General features: G+C 40.4%; 1 protein-coding gene across 2 annotated transcripts in view; it reads left to right on the forward strand.

Moving 5' to 3' along the window:
- The window catches only part of rnf144aa (ring finger protein 144aa), a 33828-nt gene extending 11974 nt beyond the window's left edge, over positions 1 to 21854 (forward strand). For both annotated transcript variants that reach the window (XM_083924447.1, XM_083924446.1), the window contains exons 2-8: positions 7344 to 7494; positions 8608 to 8712; positions 9734 to 9794; positions 11414 to 11630; positions 14248 to 14395; positions 14819 to 14908; positions 17912 to 21854. In XM_083924447.1, coding sequence (XP_083780573.1) covers positions 7360 to 7494; positions 8608 to 8712; positions 9734 to 9794; positions 11414 to 11630; positions 14248 to 14395; positions 14819 to 14908; positions 17912 to 18043 — 888 coding nt within the window. In that variant the 5' untranslated portion in view covers positions 7344 to 7359 and the 3' untranslated portion in view covers positions 18044 to 21854. The remainder of the gene's footprint in view (positions 1 to 7343; positions 7495 to 8607; positions 8713 to 9733; positions 9795 to 11413; positions 11631 to 14247; positions 14396 to 14818; positions 14909 to 17911) is intronic.
- Positions 21855 to 22570: the final 716 nt, after the last annotated feature.

The following is a 22570-nucleotide window of genomic DNA, read 5'->3' on the forward strand; positions in this document are numbered from 1 at the left end:
TTATGTTGCATCATTTGAATTTTGTCAAGCCATTTGTTGAAGAACAAGCAGAGTAGAGCGGGAGCAGACATGTCATGAAATAATCTCAATAATTATTTTAATGTTTCTGATCATTTTCTTTGGCTTGTGCTGAAAAAATAGAAGGGCACTCTGACCAAGGTCATGCCCTATCCTGCAATGCAACGAAAGTGAAAAATAATTTGCTTCTCCGCCTTGTGATTCAGATGCACTCCAAAATATACTAGATTCTTCCACAGCCCATGTACATTTCCACCAGGTTTCATGAAAAAAGGGCCGAGAGTTCTTTCGTAATCCTGCTAACAGCCAGACAGACAAACCAAATTTTTAAGCTTTTGGGGGATCAGTTGTTTGTTGATCACATGGCAGACGATGCAATCTTAGTAGTGGCTATGTGGTCATCTCCCGTGAGATAATTTGCTTCAGTTTACACGATGCTTCTGAAGAACCATGTTTGTCTCTATGGACGTGTGTGTGTGTGTGTGTGTGTGTGTGTGTGTGTGTGTGTGTGTGTGTGTGTGTGTGTGTGTGTGTGTGTGTGTGTGTGTGTGTGTGTGTGTGTGTGTGTGTGTGTGTGTGTGTGTGTGTGTGTGTGTGTGTGTGTGTGTGTGTGTGTGTGTGTGTGTGTGTGTGTGTGTGTGTGTGTGTGTGTGTGTGTGTGTGTGTGTGTGTGTGTGTGTGTGTGTGTGTGTGTGTGTGTGTGTGTGTGTCCGTCCTTCCGTCCGTCCCCATGATCTGTTCTGCCTGTTTGTTCCGTTGCCCAAAGGGGGCTTTTACAAGAAGGTGACAAGAAGTAATCTCAGGCAGTAAAGGTGTGCCGAGGGAGTCATGTACAAAATTGTCACGTTGCCACTGCCCCCTCTCCTTCTTTTTACTCGTCTTTCTCCTTTTCTCTGCAGCAGTGGACACATGGACACAAATGAATGTTAAAAGAGCTGTAGTCAACACTCAGAACATTAATATTAGTAGAAAACAAATATTTGTCATGTAAAGATATTATAATAATAATTATTATTAGTATTAGTCCTGAGCAGAAAATTACCTCCGTCCCTCTGTGTGTTTGTTTTAATAGCCAAGCATGCATTTGGGCGTTAAATAAACATTGGTGTTTCACATATTGGAAAAGCTCTGTTTAGGAGGTCCTGCTAATTGGCCATGAAGAGCAGGGTAGGGCTGTTGCGCGGGTGAATGGCAGGAAGGAACAGGGGAGGGAGGAGCAGACAACAGGATCACTAAGCGCTCATTACAGACCCTGAGCTCCCTCAGATTGCTGTTCATTGTGCCATGATTTCAGGTGATTCGATATGTAGATTTAGAGTCTCATGAAACCGCCTTGCTTTGTGAAAGAAACGTGCTTTTGGAATGCAATTATAGCTGCAAGTCCAAGGAGGCCATATAGCACATGATTGTAGCAGAATGACAGACAGAAATGTTGACGAGAGTAAACTGGAGTTTAGATTAGGTTTCGCTGATGAGGCCATTCGGCACAAAGTTTGTTTGAGTCAGCTGGTATCTTATCGTGCTTCTCACTACATTATTTCTGCTGTAGCAAATCATGACACAATTGAACATCTATTGTATTGGATTGTCCCCGGACTCTAGGTAGATCGTTATACGCATGGTTTCAGTCCTACTCTAGACCTACCTTTGTCTCTAACTGGCCTTCAGTTTAATTGGTCAACAACACATTCTTGTGAATCAGCTGAAGGACAGCGTTGTGCACGTGCTGAAGAATGTTTGTCTGCGTATTATGTGTGTGCAAGAGAATGAGTCAGAGAAACATGTGTGCAGCTCCCACTCCCAGATCAGCTAATAGTTGTTGTTAGCAGATTTCTTTCACATCAGCCACAGGTGAGGTATATAAATAGTCTTATATAAACACACATCACATCACACGGTAAAAGGTGAAAATGGAGTATTGTTAACCCTTATTTTCCCCTCTCTCACATTTTCCCAGTGTTCTCTTTCGTCTGTGGGAGCAAATGACGAGGTAGAGTGTACACACAGGTGCGTTGATACCTAGTTTAGTGCCTCGTGAATGTAAAATCTGCATCAACATGCAGTGTGAGGCTTCATGTTGCATCTCTGTCTGATTCTATTCAGGTGAGAATTTACACTTTATTGTTTTCTGTGTACAGTAGGAAGCAGCTTTTATTTGAATGCAGAGCACAGCTTTTCTCTTGTGTGGACACTGACAGTATAACAGCGAAAACGCTGAGGGTGTGGTATTGAATATCAGTCTACATTTAATTATCCTTTTTTTAATCTTTATCTGTTGATCATTTTTCCATTAATTTGTTGGGTAACTGTAAATGGCAATTTCCACATTTTATTAAGCAGAGCCTGACATCTTTAAATTGCATGTTTTGATCTCCCGAGAAAAATATTGAATTTACAGTTGCATAAAAAATCCAGGCAAAAGTGTTTATCGCCCAATTGACAAATCATTCGGTACTAAAATGATCATAGGCAACTGTTGGAATTTAAATCGGCTGTTATGATAAATCAAGAATTGACTGTTGCTGGCTTATACAAACATTTCCAAGAAGTGGACTTACAGTGTTATGCAATATCTGCACTTTACCCATCAAAAGCATGTGTTGACAAGTAGTGTTTTTAGAACAGCTCGGTGGAATATGAGATATCTCATGGAAGCAGCATATTTTATATACATTTAATCACACCTTTTATAAAATTAAGGTATATTGAAGCAACAATATACAGGTCTTTCCTCAATGTTATGAGATAGGAAATGCTTTAATCCTGTATGTGTAAGTCTTTGTGTGGTCCTGTTTTATGGCCCTTGTAAGACGCATTTAAAGGTTGACATTACTAAAGTGAGGGCATTTAGTGATGCAAGTATTGCTTTTAAGAATAGAAATAGCCTTAGGTTTAGCGCTAGAGCTAGGTTTGCTGCCTGTCTTTGTGTGTGTCCATGTGAGTGGTTTGTTATAGTTATCTACACTGCAGCAAGAAATCTCTTTTCACTTCAAGCTCCCGGAGAACTTTTCCTCAATTGCTCCTCCATGACCATTCCCACCCGTTATGCAATGGATTGTTAATGCGCGTCGTTCAGTGTGCGTGCGTGCGTGCGTGCGTGCGTGCGTGCGTGCGTGCGTGCGTGTGTGTCTCTTGGTTGTGCAGTCATTAACGCGAGTGAGTGGAGCCCCTTCACAACGATGACTGACACATGGAGACCACTGCTCAGGATGGATGTTTGACTCTCGATTTATTGATCTTTAGCTCTCTGACCCGACCTTTTTCAGACATACAGTGTAGTGTTCTGGAGGTCTATATTTGAAATGAACAGCACACACACAACATGAGAGGCCTGTGTGTGCGCAGTTCCATTGCTCAGAATATAATGTGTGTGTTTGTGTGTATGTTTCTCAGTGATAATGGACCATCTAGTTAATAATGCAGCAGAGGGATAGCACTGCACCACCTTTTCTCATGAAAACTCATTTTCCCTTAGTGGCTCTCTCCCTCTCTCCCTTTCCTTTCCTCTCCTCAGGCCATCCTTACAAAACAATTTCATTTGTCCCTATTGACCCAGTCTGTCGGTATTAGCGCAGCCAATATAAAGTCTCAGCGGAGAGATACACATTTGAATTTAAAATCATGCAGTTTATTAGAAAGTCCTGCACCGTGCGAATTACTTTTTACCGTCAGTTTATTTATTTTTTGCCACAGGGCTAATGGAGTTCAGCAACTTAGACATTGAGACAGATAAAGAAACTGACTCATTTCAGTCCTCCTGGAACTGCTTTAACAGTTTTGAGACTCTACCACAGAGTTGTTAATGTTCCCCAGGCCTCCGTTTTTAGTGTTAAGGGCATGTTCTCTGAAGAGTCCTAATAAGTGAACTTTACTCAGGCAATGTCTCCCTCTTCGCCTGTGCAGTCTGTTTGTGTTGGCAGAATAATATTGTTACATTAAATCACTTTGATGTTTCTATGACCGATGCTCCTGTAACCTAGCCTGGCTAACGCGACCAAGGGCGCACTCACACTGTCCTTCCGCACCGCGCCCCGCGCTTTAGGGTACTTGTCCCCCCTCCCTCTCCCCCCGCGCCCCAGGCCCGTTTGTACTCACACTGCCTGGGCCTCGCGCAAATGCTTCTTGCTGTCCATACGTCATCACACCGTTACACGTCACACGCATTGATTGACGTCATCGCGATGCGTCTCTTTGTTTACAAATCATTCCATAAATCTCTGAGTATTTGTGCGTCTTGTCCGACTGTTTTTGAATATTTTCATCCGACCAAATCTGCAGTAAACACTCCACCTCCGCATCACACCAATGCGAACCTTTCGCCGCCATTGTTGTTGTTGTAAATGTCCGCGCATGGTCCGTCCTTCTATTTACTATGTCCAAACAGGCGCACATAAATGAAGTCAGAACTGCCGTAGGCATCGTGCTCGTGCTCGTACACATGCGCGCGCTCGTGCTTGTACATGTGCAACCGCGCTCTACAAAAGCCCACCTCTCTGGTTGCAGTTATGCGCTGAGCGGGTGCACTCACCCTGCTTAAACGTACTAGGCTTTAGCTGAAAAAAAGGTTTTGGCCCAGTACAGAAGGACAGTGTGAGTGTGCCCCAAGTCTCAAGAAGATTTGGTCTGGGAACCACCCATTCATTTTCTCGGATTTGAGGCGTGGTTTAAGATTAACTACCAGATGGCGTATGTAGAGCAATAGGCTACAGTACAAGCTTCGGTGTATCGCATAGACGTCGTCATCTTACCGTCCCTCCCCGTTCTGTGATTGGTTCCCTCACTGTGGCGAAAACCAGATCCATGGAATCCAGGCTGCCGAGCTGGGCGAAATGAAATCCTGCGCAAGACAGCATGGGTATACCCAGGCTACCTGTAACCTGTACTTTTGCCCCTTTCGGACTTATGCTTCATGCTCATTTGGACTCAACTATGTAAATATTGCTTATTTCAAATTGTGAATTTAATTACTTTTGCAGTAAAGTCATCTTCTGTGGATGGTTTTGGACCACTAAAGCACACGCCTTCCCACACACTCCCCAAGGGATCACGTTTGTAAGTCCTTGACTCCATCCTGATAACAAATTGCCATTTAAGCTTTGGAATACGAGCTCAGCACCTACATAATAGAGCTTCCTCACCGCTCAGTGCTTTCTGGTCAACGTGATGGATGGCGGATGGATGGGTGAATGCCAGGTGATTTGAGTGAGTCAGACATGAGGTGCATCTCATATTTTCTCACTTTGCAATTTCCTTCGCAGCCCTCCTACGTGACACGATGAAAAGATGCAAGGGAGGAAGAATTGACGAAATCAGATTTTTATCAAATGAGACATTTCTTTGTCAAGCGTGATCTGAATGGATCACTTACTGAGAACAGGTGCAAAGCTGGCTCCCCTGAGAAGTGGCCTGTAATGGCTCAGTACCATCTTTGTAGTCTTTTGAGGTTTTTTTTATACACTGTTATGAAATATTTTGCATGTTTTTATCTTGAATCTGGACTTTTTAATGAGCTGTTTCCTTGCTGTTAATTGGCTTTTTAAATGTTTGCAATTCCATCTGGAGTTATTTGTGTTTACTGACAGTTATTCCTCTTGTAAAACCATTAGTAATTAAGTATGATAAGGCTCATGTGTAATAGTTGAAAAATCCCAATATGATTATCTTATATCGTTACAGTTACTACTTTAAATCGGAAACTACAAAGACAATCAAAATGTGTTAATTGCTCAAACGAAAACACACAAGACACAAGTTATATTCCAAATAAAATAAATGAATGGACTTTATTAATCTCTTTGACTGTGCATGTTGGAGTAATGAAAAGAAGATGCCATCTGGCTCCTGAAACCCTCACTGAACACTTATCCAACAGATCTGTCTAAATGATGAATAAGAAAAAAAACTCTTCCGACACCTGCCTTCCTGGTGGTATTTTTTCCTGTGTCTTGTAGTTTGAAATGTAATGATGCACTTCAACCCGTCAGCCACAGTATTCGATCACTCAGAGATTTCCAACAAGTGCCTGTTTAATTATAGACTTCCACATAGGATGTACTCATGCATTCTCAATTAAGCCTCCATTGCGCGTTTTCCCTCTTTGCTCTCTCCTTGAGTAGCAGTAAGAGAAGTGAGACATCCTTACTGATTTCTTTTTCTTGACACCCCACCTTGCACCAAAGGCTACAGCCCATCACATGACTCCCTGGATCATCCTCATTATCACAACAGATTGGTTGCCGTCTAATTTTTATTTTGCTCTAGCATGCATCATCCGTGGATTGCCTTCACCTAGCGCCCTAATGAACGTGAGTCATAGTGGATGCATTTTTGTTTTTAGTCCTCCTATTGAAAGATGAGTCATGTTGTTAAGAAGAGCGGTGTGAAGTGATATCTCTGCTAAACCAGAACACACTGTCTCTTTTTCTCTCCATTCCCCTCTCTGGGAGGCACATGTATACAGCACAAGTCTGGCGAGTATGTAAGCTTGTTAACCCTTCTGCTCCCACTTGCTGCCCTCTTGTTGTTGGTCTGCAGACAGACAGATGCACATTAAGGCAGACATACCATGAGAAGTTAAAGCAAAGTAGTCTCCCCCTGTCTCTTCTCCTCTGCCATGCTTCCCTCCCTCCCCTCCCCGTCCCCTCCACCTCCGAAATCCTCCCTCAGCCCGTTGCTAAGCAGCACAGTGAGAGCTTGATGGTGCTGACGTCGTGCACACGTTACCACTTCCTGTAAACAGCCGAGTGGGTGCTCTTCGCTCTCAGCTGCAGAGGGAAGGAGAGAGTGAGACGAGACGGCCTAAAATAACCCATTCTGACTCTCACAAAAGAGACAAGATGACGCGTAGTGAAGAAAAAAAGTGTTATTTCATCCTAAGTGAAAATTTCATAAGGGAGCTGAGATGGCTGATAGCTACCGGAATTTCTCCGGAGCTTTTGAACAGTTTTTTTTCTCTTCCAGAGAACTGAGGCCTGGAATAAAAATTAACAGCTAACTAGGGCCATTTAGGCAAAGAGCTGCAGCAGGCCAGTTTGTGTTTGTTTGTGTGAGTGTTTGTGTGTGCACCCTCACTGGACACAACGCATTTTCAGTCCGTGCTCATGCCGTCATGCTGATTGTGTCACAACAAATAAAGCACAGCTTGGACTCTGGATTTATTATGTAGACACAAACAAAACTGAGGCCCATACAGTAAATTCCCACTTTAAGGATTTCCTTTGTCTGCAGCAGGATTATGAGCATTACCAATTACACTTTGTTTACTTAATTTCAGGACGCATTTGGCTCCATTAACTGTCATTTTCCCTCCGTCTTTTGTGTTTCAGCTCTGTGGCGGTGAAGATGACCACAGCACGGTACCGTCCCACCTGGGAGCTGGCCGTGGACCCCCTGGTCTCATGTAAGCTGTGCCTTGGAGAGTTCCCTCTGGAGCAGATGACCACCATCACACAGTGCCAATGTGTCTTCTGTACACTGGTGAGCAGGACGCTCTACAAACAGCAACACATTTCCTGCAGAATGATGACTTCAAAGTGAAAAGTGAAAATAAGTGGTCCACAAATCGAGTTCATGCAATTCCAAAAACATTTTTATTGAGCAATTTTCAAATAAGATACGGAGAAAAAAGTTAGGGTTCATAAAAGCAATAAACTTCAAAGGGCAAAAGTCTCCAATGACTGTTGTATGCTGTGCAAGCGTTTTCAAAAGTAAATATTGAAACTTAATAAAAGCCACACAGGAGTTTCACTGTATTCAAATCAGATCTCACATCCCTCCTGTGTTTCACTGGCCCTGTGTGAAAAGGCTAAGAGAAATAGTATTACCCACTGGCTGTCAGATTTTACCACAAATCTAGTCTAGAGATGAGGAAATTGTAAAGTGAACAATGATTACCACTTAAACTAAAAGCTACTTCCTAGAACACAGAGTTGGCTGTGGCAGGAATTACCAAAGTTCAGTTAGTACAGTTTATGCCATGGTAGTCGCCCACAATAACGTGAAGACTACTGGATATCTCACGTAAGTAACCTTTTTATCACCGTGATATTTGATACTGACTTAACAAAATACAGGATTTGCGAAACTCTTGCAAGATGGTTGAGGTTAGGCATTGACCTCGAATTGTCAGGTTAGATGGTCGTTAGGCATTGACCTTGAATGGTTAGGTTAGGTGGTTGAGGTTAGGCACTGACCTTGAATGGTTAGGTTAAATGGTTGAGGTTAGGCATTGACCCTGAATGGTTAGGTTAGGTGGTTGAGGTTAGCCACTGACCTTGAATGGTTAAAGATTTGCATTTGTGACACCAAATGCAACTCTAATATTCACTCCTCTTTAGGTGTGGTTTGGTCTCGTCTCCACCAACTCCTGAGGGAAATATCTAGCACTTTTACTTGTTAAATGCTCTATTTTCTTCACTCAGCTAGCTAGCTTTATCTGAGACAACAGACAGACAGCGATCAAGAGTGACCCTTAGGCCAGGGTTTGCTCACCAACTTTGTGTGTGTTTGTTTTTCTTTTTTTTCCACTTGACTGAATGCCTGGATATTGAACTGGGTCAATGCATGTTGTATCTGTCTGTTTTTCCTCAGTGCCTGAAGCAGTATGTGGAACTCCTGATTAAAGAAGGCCTTGAAACTGCAATTAGCTGTCCAGATTCTGCCTGTCCCAAAAGAGGACACTTGCAGGAAAATGAGGTATTGACAAAAAGGAAAAAATCTGGTGTTTTTCATTGATTGTCATTAGATTAACTTGCCCTTTAGGTGGTGATGGTTTGCCAATATCAGAAGGATCCCTGCTGCTCCTAAGACTCATGAACAGGTCTGATACTATCCAACAGACTGGAGCAATCTCCAGAAACAGTGTTCTCTGTCTGTTTTCATACGTGGTGCAGAGAATTGTGCATGAAATACATGCGAATGTAACAAGAGCAGAACTGGTAATGCATCTGCTTGAATTGAGCAAAACCGTAATATTATCTCTGCAGGTTGTTTTTTTTTCACGTCACAAACCTCCTATAATGCTGCTCTTTTATCTCCCACGTGAAAAAAATATTAATTGGTAAAACTAACAAGAAGTTTAACATAACCCTCAAAGCTCTAGCTTTTCTCAAGATGACCACTGCACTCCACCTGCCTGTGTGTTGATTCCATTATAATGAGCAGCTGAGGTCAATCTGAGAGCAGAGAGTTCTTCATCCTCCAGGCAGTTTGCTTGATGGACTCACTGACTCTCTCAGTTGGTGTCGGGGGCCTGTAGGCACAGCATGGTTTAGCACACCATGGCCTTATGTTTCTAATCAATCAGTGTCACTGGCCCTTAATGGAACCCCAGCTACTCCTGCCACTCAGGCAAAGCACACCTCATCCCCGTCTGCTCTGACAGCAATGCCCTCACCTTGTAATTGACTGCTCTTTTACAAAGCCTGAATGCTTATTTCATTGCCCAATAATGAGTACATTTAACCTTGAGTGGGCCTGTGTATGCACCTTGAATATATTCTGGCAACTAGAGTTTCTTTCTATGTGAAAAATGGAACGGCTTTATTGGTAAGCAAGTAGCAAGTTGTGATCTTGTGGAAATTTGAATATGACATTGTTCTGCAAATGACATTCAACCATGCTGAAATCATAATCCTGTTTTTATAGCTTCCGTCTATAAATATGCACAATGGCCTGCTTATTTCCTTCTCGCTTCTCATCTCCTCTCCCCCTATAGATTGAGTGCATGGTGGCCACGGAAATGATGCAGAGATACAAGAAGCTTCAGTTTGAAAGAGGTGAGTCAACGCAAAAGCAGCCGCAGTAGGTTATCTACAGTGTTTCTCAGTGGGTGGCGTGTGGGCAACAACTGTCAATCGCACACTCACGTGGACCCTCCTGTCCTCCAAGGATACTGTATTTTACTGTGACACAAAAGGATGATGACAATTCTGTCTTGCAAGTGTAGCGGAACTGCTGCTCGCTGGAATCAATCATTCACTACCTGTGGGCATTTTTGCTCTTGAATTATGCCATAGGGTATCCGTTGAAAAGTAATAGAAAAGATGTGAGCAATGCTCGTTTGCTCGGTGGATTTTTCAGTATTGGCCATGTCTGCACTGAAGAGCAGTCTAGTGTTTCAATTTTAATTTCTGACACCAAAAATTGTGTGTTCAATACCAGTCACGAACCAATAATCATGCAGGCAATGAATATTCTTGTGACAGGTACTCAGGCCATTTGTCTGATTTGTACTGTAATACTCTGACTCGAATGTGTCTCCCATAAAATATAAATGAAAGGGAAAGCCTCCCAGACTTTGTTTAAAGGGATTCTAATTGGATTGGTTCAGCTTCTAGACTCATAAACTGTCTGACTGACTGTGATGGGGGCAAGTCTCTTAGCATACCAATATATTTTAGTTAAATCCTTTTATCTCTGCTTCAGTGTGCAGTTATGTATTTAACGTCTGCATTTTGTAGAATATATGTAAACCGACTAGTAAAAGGCTTGGATATCATTGTGGGAAAGATAATGTGTCTGTGTCGCTCCATGCTGTCAATGTAGACATGATAATCAGTAATATTAGAGTTCCGTCGCTACCAGAGAAGCAGCAGCCAAGCCGTGCCACCTCTCTTTGATGGTACTCACCCTGCAGGTGCTCCTCCTACACACAGGCACAAATTATACACAGAACGTGTAGATCTCACTTGCACAAATAAATGCATGAACATAAAAACATACATAGGAACACAGAGGGGGGTCCTGTAAATTAATACAAATCCTCAGAAAGCCTCAGAAATGGTTTTTGATGCTGCCTGGATAAGGGCAGTCAGCCGTCTCATCAATGTCCCAGTCCAGTCAGGCAGAACCGTTGCTGTAACCGTTCCATATTTCTCAGGCTGTGCCAAGAGTGCATGTGGAATGTGTGCTCCGAGTTCTTGGCAGAGAGGCAAGGGGAAGGAAGGAGAGGATACAAGTGCAAGTGTATCACGCCATGAACTTGGTGTTCATGTTCAAAAAAATGGTGTCTTCCACACATATTCACAAGAGTTTGGAGAAGTCATGGAAATGAGTCAGACGATCATATAGCAAGACAAAAATTCAAAATTGTCAAAGCAGTTTTTATACATACGCAGGTACCAAAGCCTTGAAAATTGTACATGACTTAAAGTTGAAAGATTTCCATCAATTTAATTGTCTTTTAAGTCACTATCTATCAAAGAGGGAGTTAAAACAATGGTGACTGATCATATGACCCACTAATGAAACCCCTGTACTTACAAAACTGAAGCATTTGGAAAGTTCCAAACCAACTCGACAACTACCTACTAAAACAAAAATATTTCTGATTTGTGTTAGTTAACCCCTTTTAGAGAGCTACTCCATGAGGCTGGTGTTTATTTTGTTCCATTAGAGGTGCTGCTGGACCCATGCCGGACATGGTGCCCTTCCTCAACCTGCCAGGCAGTGTGCCAACTAAAAGAAGCAGATTCTCCTGCACTACCCCAGCTCGTCCAGTGTGCCGTCTGTGCCCTCGAGTTCTGCTCGACCTGCAAGGCCAACTGGCACCCCGGACAGGCCTGCCAGGAGAACAACCTGCCTATTACCTCCTTCCTACCAGGAGAAAACAGGTACTGCCTTTTATCCATTTATGAGCCAATGTACAGATGTTTTCCTAATTCCTCTGCCCTCTGTTATTTAACAGATCAGATACAGTACTGGTATGCTTCTGTCTCACTATTATTCTGACCACCACGAACCTTATACTCTGATTAAGACATTCATACATGCTTCTTCTCACGCCATTAAGGCTTTCAGCATTAATCTACGTGGTCTCATGGGAGGGCGTATAAATAGCACGCCACTTTTCATGACTTTCATAACTTTTCGCGTGCATGTCTACGCATATTAAGATTTTCGCGTGTCATTTAACGCCCGTAGGTTAGGGTTAGGGTTAGGGTTAGGGCATTTCACGCCCGTTATTTCAGCCATCCTTCACATGAAATATTGATTTAAAAACAACCCTCTGACAGAAAGCTCCACCAACACGTGGGTTTTTCCTTAATGACATTTGTGCGTGAAATGAAAAACGCCATCTCTGCACTATACAAGTCAATTGAGACTACATGGCGTGAAATGACACGCAAAAATCATGACATGCGTTGTAATTATACGCGAGATGGCTTGAGAGAAATAGCGTGTCATTCACACGCCTTTTGGTGAGACCGGGCTGCATTAATCGATAAGTTAGTCAACAGAAAATCTGCAACTATTTTGATAACTGACTTATTGTCTGATCTTCACTTCTGAAATGTGAATCTTTTCTGGTTTTCTTGGTCTTTTATGAGATAAAACCAAATATCCTTCAGTTTTGAATTCTTGGTCGCATAACCCAAACAATCTGAATGTCAACTTGGGCTTTGAGAAACTATGATGCCATTTTTTGCTTTTGTCTGATCATTTTAGGGGCAGTAATCGAGAAAATAATTGACAGATCAACCAGTTAAAAAAGAATTGTACTGGATACAAAATGAAATAAAAAATAACCATTGAAATTAGTCAAAAATTGAATGTAGATTAGTGGTTGACTGATGTGGTTTTGTCAATGGTCGAGGTCGATATGTAGAGAGCATGGCTGCAGATGTAATGTTGAAAAACACAACAATTTAATTATAACAAATGAGACAGAAAATTGAACACTTAAATGAACAAGTATTTAACATGGTTAGTGTTTGCATTGTCTCTGTTTAGTCTGTGTTTGATTACATGTTGTGACTTCATCACTTTGTCATTTTCAAAACATCCCTTAAAGGCTTCACATTTACATTTGCTTACTGTCCCACAACCATCCCAAATGACAAATCTGATAAATGTTTTACTTGTCTGCAGTAAGAATGGAGGATGGGGACGGCCATACAATAGTTTTGCTAGCCCTGTAAGCTTGTTTAGCTGTTTTAAGGCTTGCTGCTTGACACACGTGAATGGCTCTCATTTCGTTTTACAGCAGCCACACTGACAAGGATGCATGCAGACGTGTCTGCAGACATTTTTTGGTAATTGGCCTTGTGAGCGCAGGCATCAACCATTGCAGATTATCTCAAACTGGCTTTAATTGGACCTACAGCCAACTTAAGAACAAGTGTATTTTTAACTGTTCTAAATATGAATGACATTTTTAGGGGAGTCATCGATTAATTCCAAGTTTTATTACATCATCGGTTGAAAGTGTTATGCACCGACAATATCCATTCCAGTAATAATTTGTCCACATTATCCAAATGTTTTAACTCATTTCCAACCTTCAAAAATATATGAATTTATCCCGCCTTGGCATGTGTATCAGCTGATTTAAATCTTCTGCAGATGCAATTCTTGGAAGTGATGTTCATTTTCTTTGAAGTGGAGAAGCAATCCATAAATCACATTCAGCTTACCTGACTGGAGTTCTGAACCACTTGTCAATACACAGCAGGATCCATTCAGTGCATCTGTAATACAGACTGACAGCTTGCCTGGCTGGCTGTTTAGCAGCCACTGCTTGAGCATCAACCAGAGCTCAAACACAAATTAAAAGGCAGATATAAAACAATCATCTGAAAACTAAACCTCAGTAGAGCAGTCTGGGATGAGATGGGATTATTACTGCTTTTTAAGGATACAGGATCTGTCTGTGAGGTTGGAGGAGGGCTGCCCAGAGACATATGTAGCTGACCCGTTTCTATGTGATATCCTCTTACTCTGGAAACGTCATTAGCTCTGCAGAGCAGCAAAGCTTTCCTCTATCTGCACAGGTTCAGGACCATGCTCAAAGGCCACAGTGGAGGGAGAGGGGATTATCAGGTCTACTCTTAGCTGGAGAGAGCCTCTGCACTTGAACTACACTTGTTCACTTTAAGGATGGGTCTAAAAGCTGGATTCTGATTCTTTACAAATGCCCCATCCACTAGAAAATGAATGGGCTTGTTAGTTGTCCTAGGACAATGCCCAGAATGATTGCTCACCTCTAGATTTCAAGTGTAAGCACTTTTTGGACACAGGAGGACAAATTGATACAGACAAACCAACACCACCAGAAGTATTGCCAGCTCCTGAAGTAAAGCTATCTAGCTATACGTTGAGCAAAAGATTGATATTGATTTGCTGCATTAAAGCAATCTCATCCGCCAGCACTTCTTGTTAAGTGAATATTGATGATTTGGGGGATTTGTATCATGTGTGTGTAATAATACTTGTCTCTCTTCATCCCAGCTCTTTCTATAAGAATGAAGAGGATGACGCACCAATCAAGCGCTGTCCTAAATGTAAAGTTTACATCGAGAGGGATGAGGGCTGTGCACAGATGATGTGCAAGAACTGCAAACATGCCTTCTGCTGGTACTGTCTTGAGTCCCTGGATGTGAGTTGGTTTCTTTGTAATTACTTGCTATTTCTTGATGTTCACTGCAACAGCAGTGCAAGATTTTTTCTGACTTTAAAAATGTCAACAGTTTACTATCAATACTGTGTTTGCACACTGTGATAATCGTGGATGTAGACATCATTTGTCTCCCTGTGACAGCAGTTGCTTTTATTATCAGGAAATGGGAGCCTAACCTTGGTCTTGATAAGAAAGGGATAAGATGTTTTTGTTTTTGTTTTTTTCTAGAAATTGAGCTCAGAAAAGGGTGACTTATGTGCCATGATGTCTTATGTAATCTTAATTGAGTGAGCATAGGGGTCATTTAAAGAGCAATTTTCTCAGAACAGCTACCAGTGTCTTTGGGATTGCTAATGGTCAATCTTTATCTGTACTGTGTGCATGTGTGTGTTTGTGTGACAGGACGATTTTCTCCTGATCCACTATGACAAAGGGCCCTGTCGGAACAAACTGGGCCACTCCAGGGCGTCTGTTATCTGGCACAGAACACAGGTGAGAAATCCATGTCCCCCCATTCCTCCCCTCCCCACTCACCCCCGATTGAACTACACTGCACCTAGTGTCCATACACGTGCTCCCTGGTTCTGTCTCTCTTTCTCTCTCTCTGGCTCACCCACTCACATTCAGTGAGGGACTCGCATTATCTTGACAGCACAAAAGGAAAAGGAAAGCTTGATCTGCACGCAGCGACAAGTGCTTGGTGGACGGTGTCCTGCTGTTTTCAACTAAGCCTATTATGTACACCTTTCACACACAAAAAAAAAAGGTTTACATAACCAAGGTCCTTACTTTACTGATAGGTTACTAAATGAAATGACAGATTATATATAAAGGATTGGATATGACATGTATTTTCCCACATGTGAAACAGTGGATTATACATGATCAGGATTAAATATGCCATGTGATTTGAGTCTTCGACACCGGGCCCATTCTGTTGTTCAGTTCCCAGATACCTCCCATCTCTCCTTAGCCAAATAATCTATTCATGGGGTGGCGCGTCCCTTTGTCCAACATACTTGTTATTTTGTCAACATTAGCATACACACTGGCATCTGTTGCCCAGTGGGGCAGACTGAGTCATACGATTACAGTTCGGCTGGTGGAAGCCAGCTACAGCTTCACTGCTCTGTGTGTCTTTGTCTCTGTCTTGCTCTCCTCATTTCACCCCCCTTCACTCCTTCACATCTAAAAAGCCTCCCTCATAAATACAAGATGTACCAGAGCAGAACCTGTCTGCCAATAATAACATGTTCTCTCCCTGTCTCTATCTGAAAACGTTGAGTCTATGTCTACGATCAGTTACAAGGACAGTCCTGTTCTAAACATGTAAGCATCATCAGGATACGTTAATCAGAGCACATTGTGCTCAGTACGCTGTGCTTTACTCTACAGCACAGCCTGTATACTAGCTGGAGAAAGGATAGTAAGTAATGTGTTCTTCAATAAAAGGCAGAAACTTGTTTATGATTAATACCCAAAAAGTGTTATTTTTTCTCTCATAACAGAAAAAGCAATCCTTATTATAAGTCACTGTTGCATGTGACTGCATGTTATGTATTCCATTTCGTGGCTCTGAATTTGAAGGTGTCTGGCTCCCTCATGTGGTCAGTTTACTAAGTTGCTATGCTACAGTTAAGAGTTGTACCTTGATAATGTTGGCATTGCTCAGAATGTTTTCTTTATCCATGATTTGTTAGGATATTTCTGTATTTGTTCAGAGCATCGTGTGCCCACTGTCTAAATGACAGAGAACCAGTAAAGCTTTAACAATGATGTCACAAGATGTGGGAGATCACTAGCAACCCTCTAGCAACCGCCGTAGATTTCAAGCTCCAGCATTAAGTAAAGAACAACTAAATATGTAGACAGTTGTACAAACTTGCCAAGCTCACGTGGGGTTTGTCAGCAGTTTGTACATCCTCTCAAACATGGTTTTCACCAAGTGCACAGTGCAGCACAACATTTTGTTTTGTTTTGAGGCAGTGAGTACCATCTGCAGGCCAACTTGTAGTATTGCATTTTGTTGAATTCAAGAATCAAAAGGAATTTGAGGCAATATGCTGTGACTTTTTTGTATTTTTCATGACATACTGTGCTATGACTTTTTAGGACATACTATATTATTACTATATTACCATTTTCTTAAGTATATTTTTATAGCATACAATGTCTTTTGTATTACACTTGAATTATGAATGATTTGTTATATACTATACTATGACCTTTTTATGACTTTTTGACATTTTTATTATTATTATATTATCATTATAATATATATATATATATATATATATATATATACATATATATAAATATATATATTAGTATGACTTATTTATGACATACTATACTATCACTTTAGATATTTGTCACATACTATACTATGATTTTAGATATTTGTTTGTCACGTACTGTACTATGACTTTTTAGACATTTGTTTATGACATACTATACTATGACTTTTTTATGACATACCGTACTAGGACTTTTGACATATTAGTGGACATACTATAGTGTGACTTTTGAGATATTTATGACATACTATACTATGACTTTTTTATGACATACTATACTATGACTTTTTGACATTTTTTATGACATATCAAACTGACATTTCCACATATTTTAATGACAAACTACTATGACCTGTTTGAGGGTTTAAAATATATTGGACCAAAATTCAAAAAGCTTTGTGCACGTCTAGAACGTGTGTTTGCGGTCGGCTGGTGACTGCTTACAGCGGTTACAAGCGTCACTGGGACTCGGGTAAATCTTTACTTTTACTATGATTTTTTCATGACATACTATGCCATGACTTTTATGACATTTTTTATGACATACTATACTGTGAGCTTTTTACAAATTATTTGGCTTATTTTTTAGACACACTTTTCTATGACTTCACCCTGACTTTTTTCATTAAATTATGCCAAGACTGCTTTAGAAAGGCTAGACGGATTTAAACATTTTTTAGAAATATTGTATGTTGACTTTTCTTTATTATTTCAACATACTGTACTGTGACTTTTATATGGGTTAGTTTTTTGGACACACTTTTCTTTGACTTTTCCTGCCTTTGTTGTGGGATTGGGGGGGCTTTTATATGACTTTTACTGATGCTATGACTGCTTTAGACAGACTGATTGACTTTTTTTACTTTTTCGGCATACTATACTATAATCCTCCGAGAAGTCTGGAAATTTGAATATTATGATATTTGAAATGGAAAATGTGTAGGAACCCTGTACTATGCCTATGACTTTTTTTAGATATTTCTTTATGACATACCATACTACTAATTTGTTGACATTTTTAATGACATACCGGTACTATAGTATGACACTTTGACATTTTGATGACATACTATGCTATGACTTTATATATGTCATGTAGTCAACTTTAGGTGTAACATCACTGCATCCAACTCCTACATATACCTGCTACTGTATAAGAGTGTTGTATTTAAATACATTTTTTTATGTCTCCCTTCAGGTTGTGGGGATCTTTGCTGGCTTCGGCCTGCTCCTGCTGGTTGCCTCCCCCTTTCTCCTTCTGGCCACTCCCATCGTCCTCTGCTGCAAATGCAAGTGCAGCAAAGGCGATGACGACCCATTGCCAACCTAAACACGCCATCAGAGCTGGAGCGGAGAGCCGCTTCATGGATGGGTCATGTTTTATTTCCTTTTCACCCCTTTACGTTCTTCTCCTCCCACCAGCTTTGAGTGCTTCATTTTTGGGGGGGGTTGAGCCTGCACCAGCTCCGGACGCTTTGGTATCCATCGCTCTGCATGAGAGAGGCATGGTAGAAAAGCAACCCCACACCTTGTCCTAAAGACAGGTGCAGGGTCAAAGGTCAGAGGAGGTCAGGCTTGTCTAAGGACCACTGTGTCCGTTGTTAGACGTTAGTGGTTTGGGGATGTGGAGGAAGTCTGGACCACTTCAAGTGGTCCTTAGTTGTGGGTTACCCTGAGGTGGTATTTTGACGGGTCACAACAAACAAAGGAGTCAAGAAATGCTTTTCTCTTGTATGAACAATATAATGCAGGAGCCACCTTCGAAAGAACTTTTACTTCATTGCTCTGTTTTGTCAGTTTGTCGTACGCAACAAAAGCTTTTTCCCCCACTACCACACTTGATGTAGCTCTACAGATTCAGTCAGTAGCATTAGAGTTACACCACGCATGTTTGGGGTTCACTCGATTTGCACACAGAACACGATTTCTTCGTCATGTTCATGACTGAGGTAGAGATGGGAGCCTGTTGTCACTCTCAACTTAATGTCCAGCACGTCCTCTTGATGATGTCAATGTTTTATAACCTGTTGCTTTTAATAGAACTGTGCTCAGAGTAGTGTCAATGTGTTGTACTTTTGAGTGTTTTCCAAACTGTAAGGTACACTTATTAAAGGGGATTGCCACTCAAATCGAAAAAAAAATACACTTACTTTCTTTGGTCAGGTGAAAATAAAGACTAGTTTTGTTCAACTTTCAGCTTGTTTTTCCTGCCGTTGCTCCAAATTCAGTCTGTTGCACACCTCCGGATGTTATGCATCTTTGTGTGAAACTGTGTGTGAAGATGTCAGCTTTTGATGATTTTGGATCTAGAAATTTCTCAAATTGAGTGGTACTCCCCTTTAAGTTCAACATCAATGTAAAGTCTATTAGATGACTTTGTATCCACATGTTGTGGAAGTATTTTAATACTACACTAAAAGAGATGTCACTCCTGTAATCCTCAGTCCCCCCCAGGTGGTGGTTTAGCCAAATAGAAATGGATAGCCTTAAATTGAGAATAGCCAAAATCAGGCATTTCCCCATGTGCATTTAAAAGAGTTCAAGTCCAAATAAACCCAGGGAAAGCATGTTTAACAGCAATTTAAAGCATTAAAGACAGCCAGTGAAGCCCTTTATATTCAGATGATTCTACGATGTCATCCATATGCCACACTGTTAATAGCCATACTGTAAAAAAAAAAAAAAAGGAAGTAAAAACAACTGTCCTTAGCTGATGTTTTGTGTGACCTAGAGCCTGTATTTTCTAAGCCTTTTTGAGCAGGAGAGCTGCGTCATCACAAAAAAAAATATCTGAAGCCTAACTCGGATCAGATCTCCCACTCTTTGAGACTTAAGAAATATCTGCCCAAATTGCAAACTTGCATATGTTAGTGGTCTGAGTGTCAATGTTTGGTTTTGTTGGAAGTTAGACCTCCAACAACAAGCAGCTATTCCCTGAAATGGGCGTCAGTAAAAGCCCAATGAATATAAAAGAATGTTCTGCTTTTGGGCGTATTATTACGAAGCTGCTATACTATATCACTTTATCTATGCAAGTTTGTACATTACCATCCTTAAAATTGATTGGTCATTATCAAGTGTATGTCATAAGTATGTTTATTTAGTAAAAGCTGCAGAATGTCACCATATATGTGCATATCATGGCTTTTATTTGATCAGGGAGTTATTCAGATCCACTTTATTTTCATCTTCTATGTTGCTGTTAACTTTCTGTCGTTTAGCTATTTTCAAAGTTTGTGAGGACAGAGTTTGGTCATTTTTCATTTGTTAATGTAATGTGTTGTTAATTTGGGGGTGGTGGGGCACTCAGCTTCACAGTCTATGTTAAGTTAATAAAGGAACAGAGATGAAACCGTTTAGTTAAAAACAAATTATTTCAGTATGTTTGTCAGTCTTCTGTCGAATATATTCTTGTTTTATTCTAATGTTTTGAATTAGCCATTTACTACTGCTTACTTTCACCTTCCTTCTTGTGTAATTTATCAGTGTTTATGTAGCATTTCATTAGAAGTGTGGCTACAGTTACCAAAAAAGCAGATCAATAGTTAACAACAGTAGCCAATCTAAGATTAACAGTAGCTAATCTGTAACTCACTCCAGTCCTCATGAATTTAAATTTAGCTCTGACAATAAATATGAGAATCCTAGGTATTAGTAGCCTTACGTTTTGAGTACCTTACCTGTAGCCTGTGTTTCTTTCACTGATCTTACCTCCTGTATGAGCATGATCATTTGATATCCAAGCCTGTCCAATTTTCTACTTTTGACGTTTGGTGCTTTCCCCCCAAAATAGTTAAATTCCTCAAGCTTTTGTTGTTTTTATGACAATCGTGCCAAGCAGATTTCCTGGAAGGGATGAGGAAACAGAGCTGTCTACTGTATGTGCATATTGGCCATGTATTTGCAATGTATTAACAGTTTTTACAGGGTGGAGAACTATTGTAATGCCTCTTTATGTAAACACTGCACTGTATATGGGTTTCATAGTTTTACTTCTTGGTATGATCTGTGATGTGTGATATGGTGCCTGCTGTGTTTAACAGAGGAATTTAGCGGCTGAAATCGATATCTACTCGATAGAAAAGTCAATACATATGAGATATTGAAACTATACAGTTAAATGTTATGGCTTTGATATCACCAGGATAAAGATATTCATTTAAAAAGATATTCATTTACACACAAAACTATCACCATCATCAAAGTCTTGAGTTGGCACAAACCAACTGAAGTCAAACAAATCGTGGCCAGTCCCATGTTTTTACATAACATTCTTCTTTACCTGTTTGCTGGCACCACTGAACAGGTAGATACTGTATTATGCAACAAACATAAAAGGGCCAAACAGCAAACATTACAATCACTGCAGTGTCGCATTGCATACCATTTTATACCTTAGAGGCTTGTTAGGGCTCAATATAAAGGCCTATTTAAACCACATAAGCAGATTTAACATCAGCACAGGTTTTGGAATGGGACAGTTTGACTGAGTTGCTTCAAAGATCTGCCCTCGAATGAGAAAGCAAGGTAAAGATTATTTTACAAAAACTACTTTGCAACTATCCTGAGATCAAGTTTGTTTATGAGCAGCAATTTATATTTTATAACCTGTTGTGTCAAGAGATGAAGCTGCATGATTTTTCTCTGACTTCTACATGTTAAATATTACAATATTGTAGCCTCTAAAGATCTTTGAAATGGTAGCGTTGTCACTCTATCACTCAACTGTCTGGTTTTTATTTGAGTTTGGAAAAATATGTTTTGATGTTCAGCCATATGATATACAGCATCGGTCGGCCTTCCTCAATTCAGCAGGTTGGCTTTCTGTGTCTGTTACTTGTTTGTTGATTATTTTTTTTTATACGCCTGTTTTACATCATAGTTTGTTGTATTTGCATTATTTGTTTGAAGATTATTGTGAGAGGAAAGGCTGTCTGTACAACATCTCTTCATTTAGAGATGGTAAACATTGTCGATTAGTCAGAAATTGAACATACATTGACCTGGGTGATACCAAGATATCAACATTGTAAAATGGCATATTTGGATCAGTTCTGTACAACTTAGACTTAGCATCTCGGTATATCTACAGTTTCACTAACACTGTGACACCAAGTATTAAAGGTTGTTGTTTTTTGTGATTTTGTCCTCTTCATTAATTCACACCAATGTGTTGAGAGACAGGGTTCCTACACATTTTCCTTTCAAATTTCCAGACTTCTCGGAGGATTTTAGTATAGTACGTCGAAAGAGTCAAAATATATTTCCAAAAAATGCTTAAATTAGTCATATAATAGCCTGTCTAATGCAGTCATGGCATAACTTCTTGAATTCAGGGTTCCTTCCCATTTTCCTTCTCAAAATGCCAGATTGGTTTAGACTCAAAGTTCCAGACTTCTTGGAGGATTTTAACGGTAAATCCAACTTTTAATACGCATGTTAAATTCTGTTTAACTTATGTTAAAAGACTATGCAGACCGTTATGTTGCCAAGTAATTACAAGACATTGTTACATACTTATTGTAGGTCTTATAAGTGAATGATTGATTTGTATATACAGTAATAATATATTTTATGAAGTGAGATAATAGTCAGGAAACAATACAAACATTTTTCCATACTCTTTTCCATTTTTCCAAACTTATCCAGACCTGGAAATTACTCAAATTAAATTCCATACTGTGTAGGAACCCTGGAAATATTACAATTGTTCATGTCACACATACCATAAATTCTTGTTCCATTTGGTTGTGAAATGGCTCCCTCTGGTGTTAAAAGTTGATAGTTCTCCTTTTCATTTACATGGAGACCTACAGTAAAGCAGAATATATGAGGGTATCCAAAAGTTAAATGTTAT

Source organism: Echiichthys vipera (assembly GCF_963691815.1).
Source record: "Echiichthys vipera genome assembly, chromosome: 12".
Taxonomy (NCBI): domain Eukaryota; kingdom Metazoa; phylum Chordata; class Actinopteri; order Perciformes; family Trachinidae; genus Echiichthys; species Echiichthys vipera.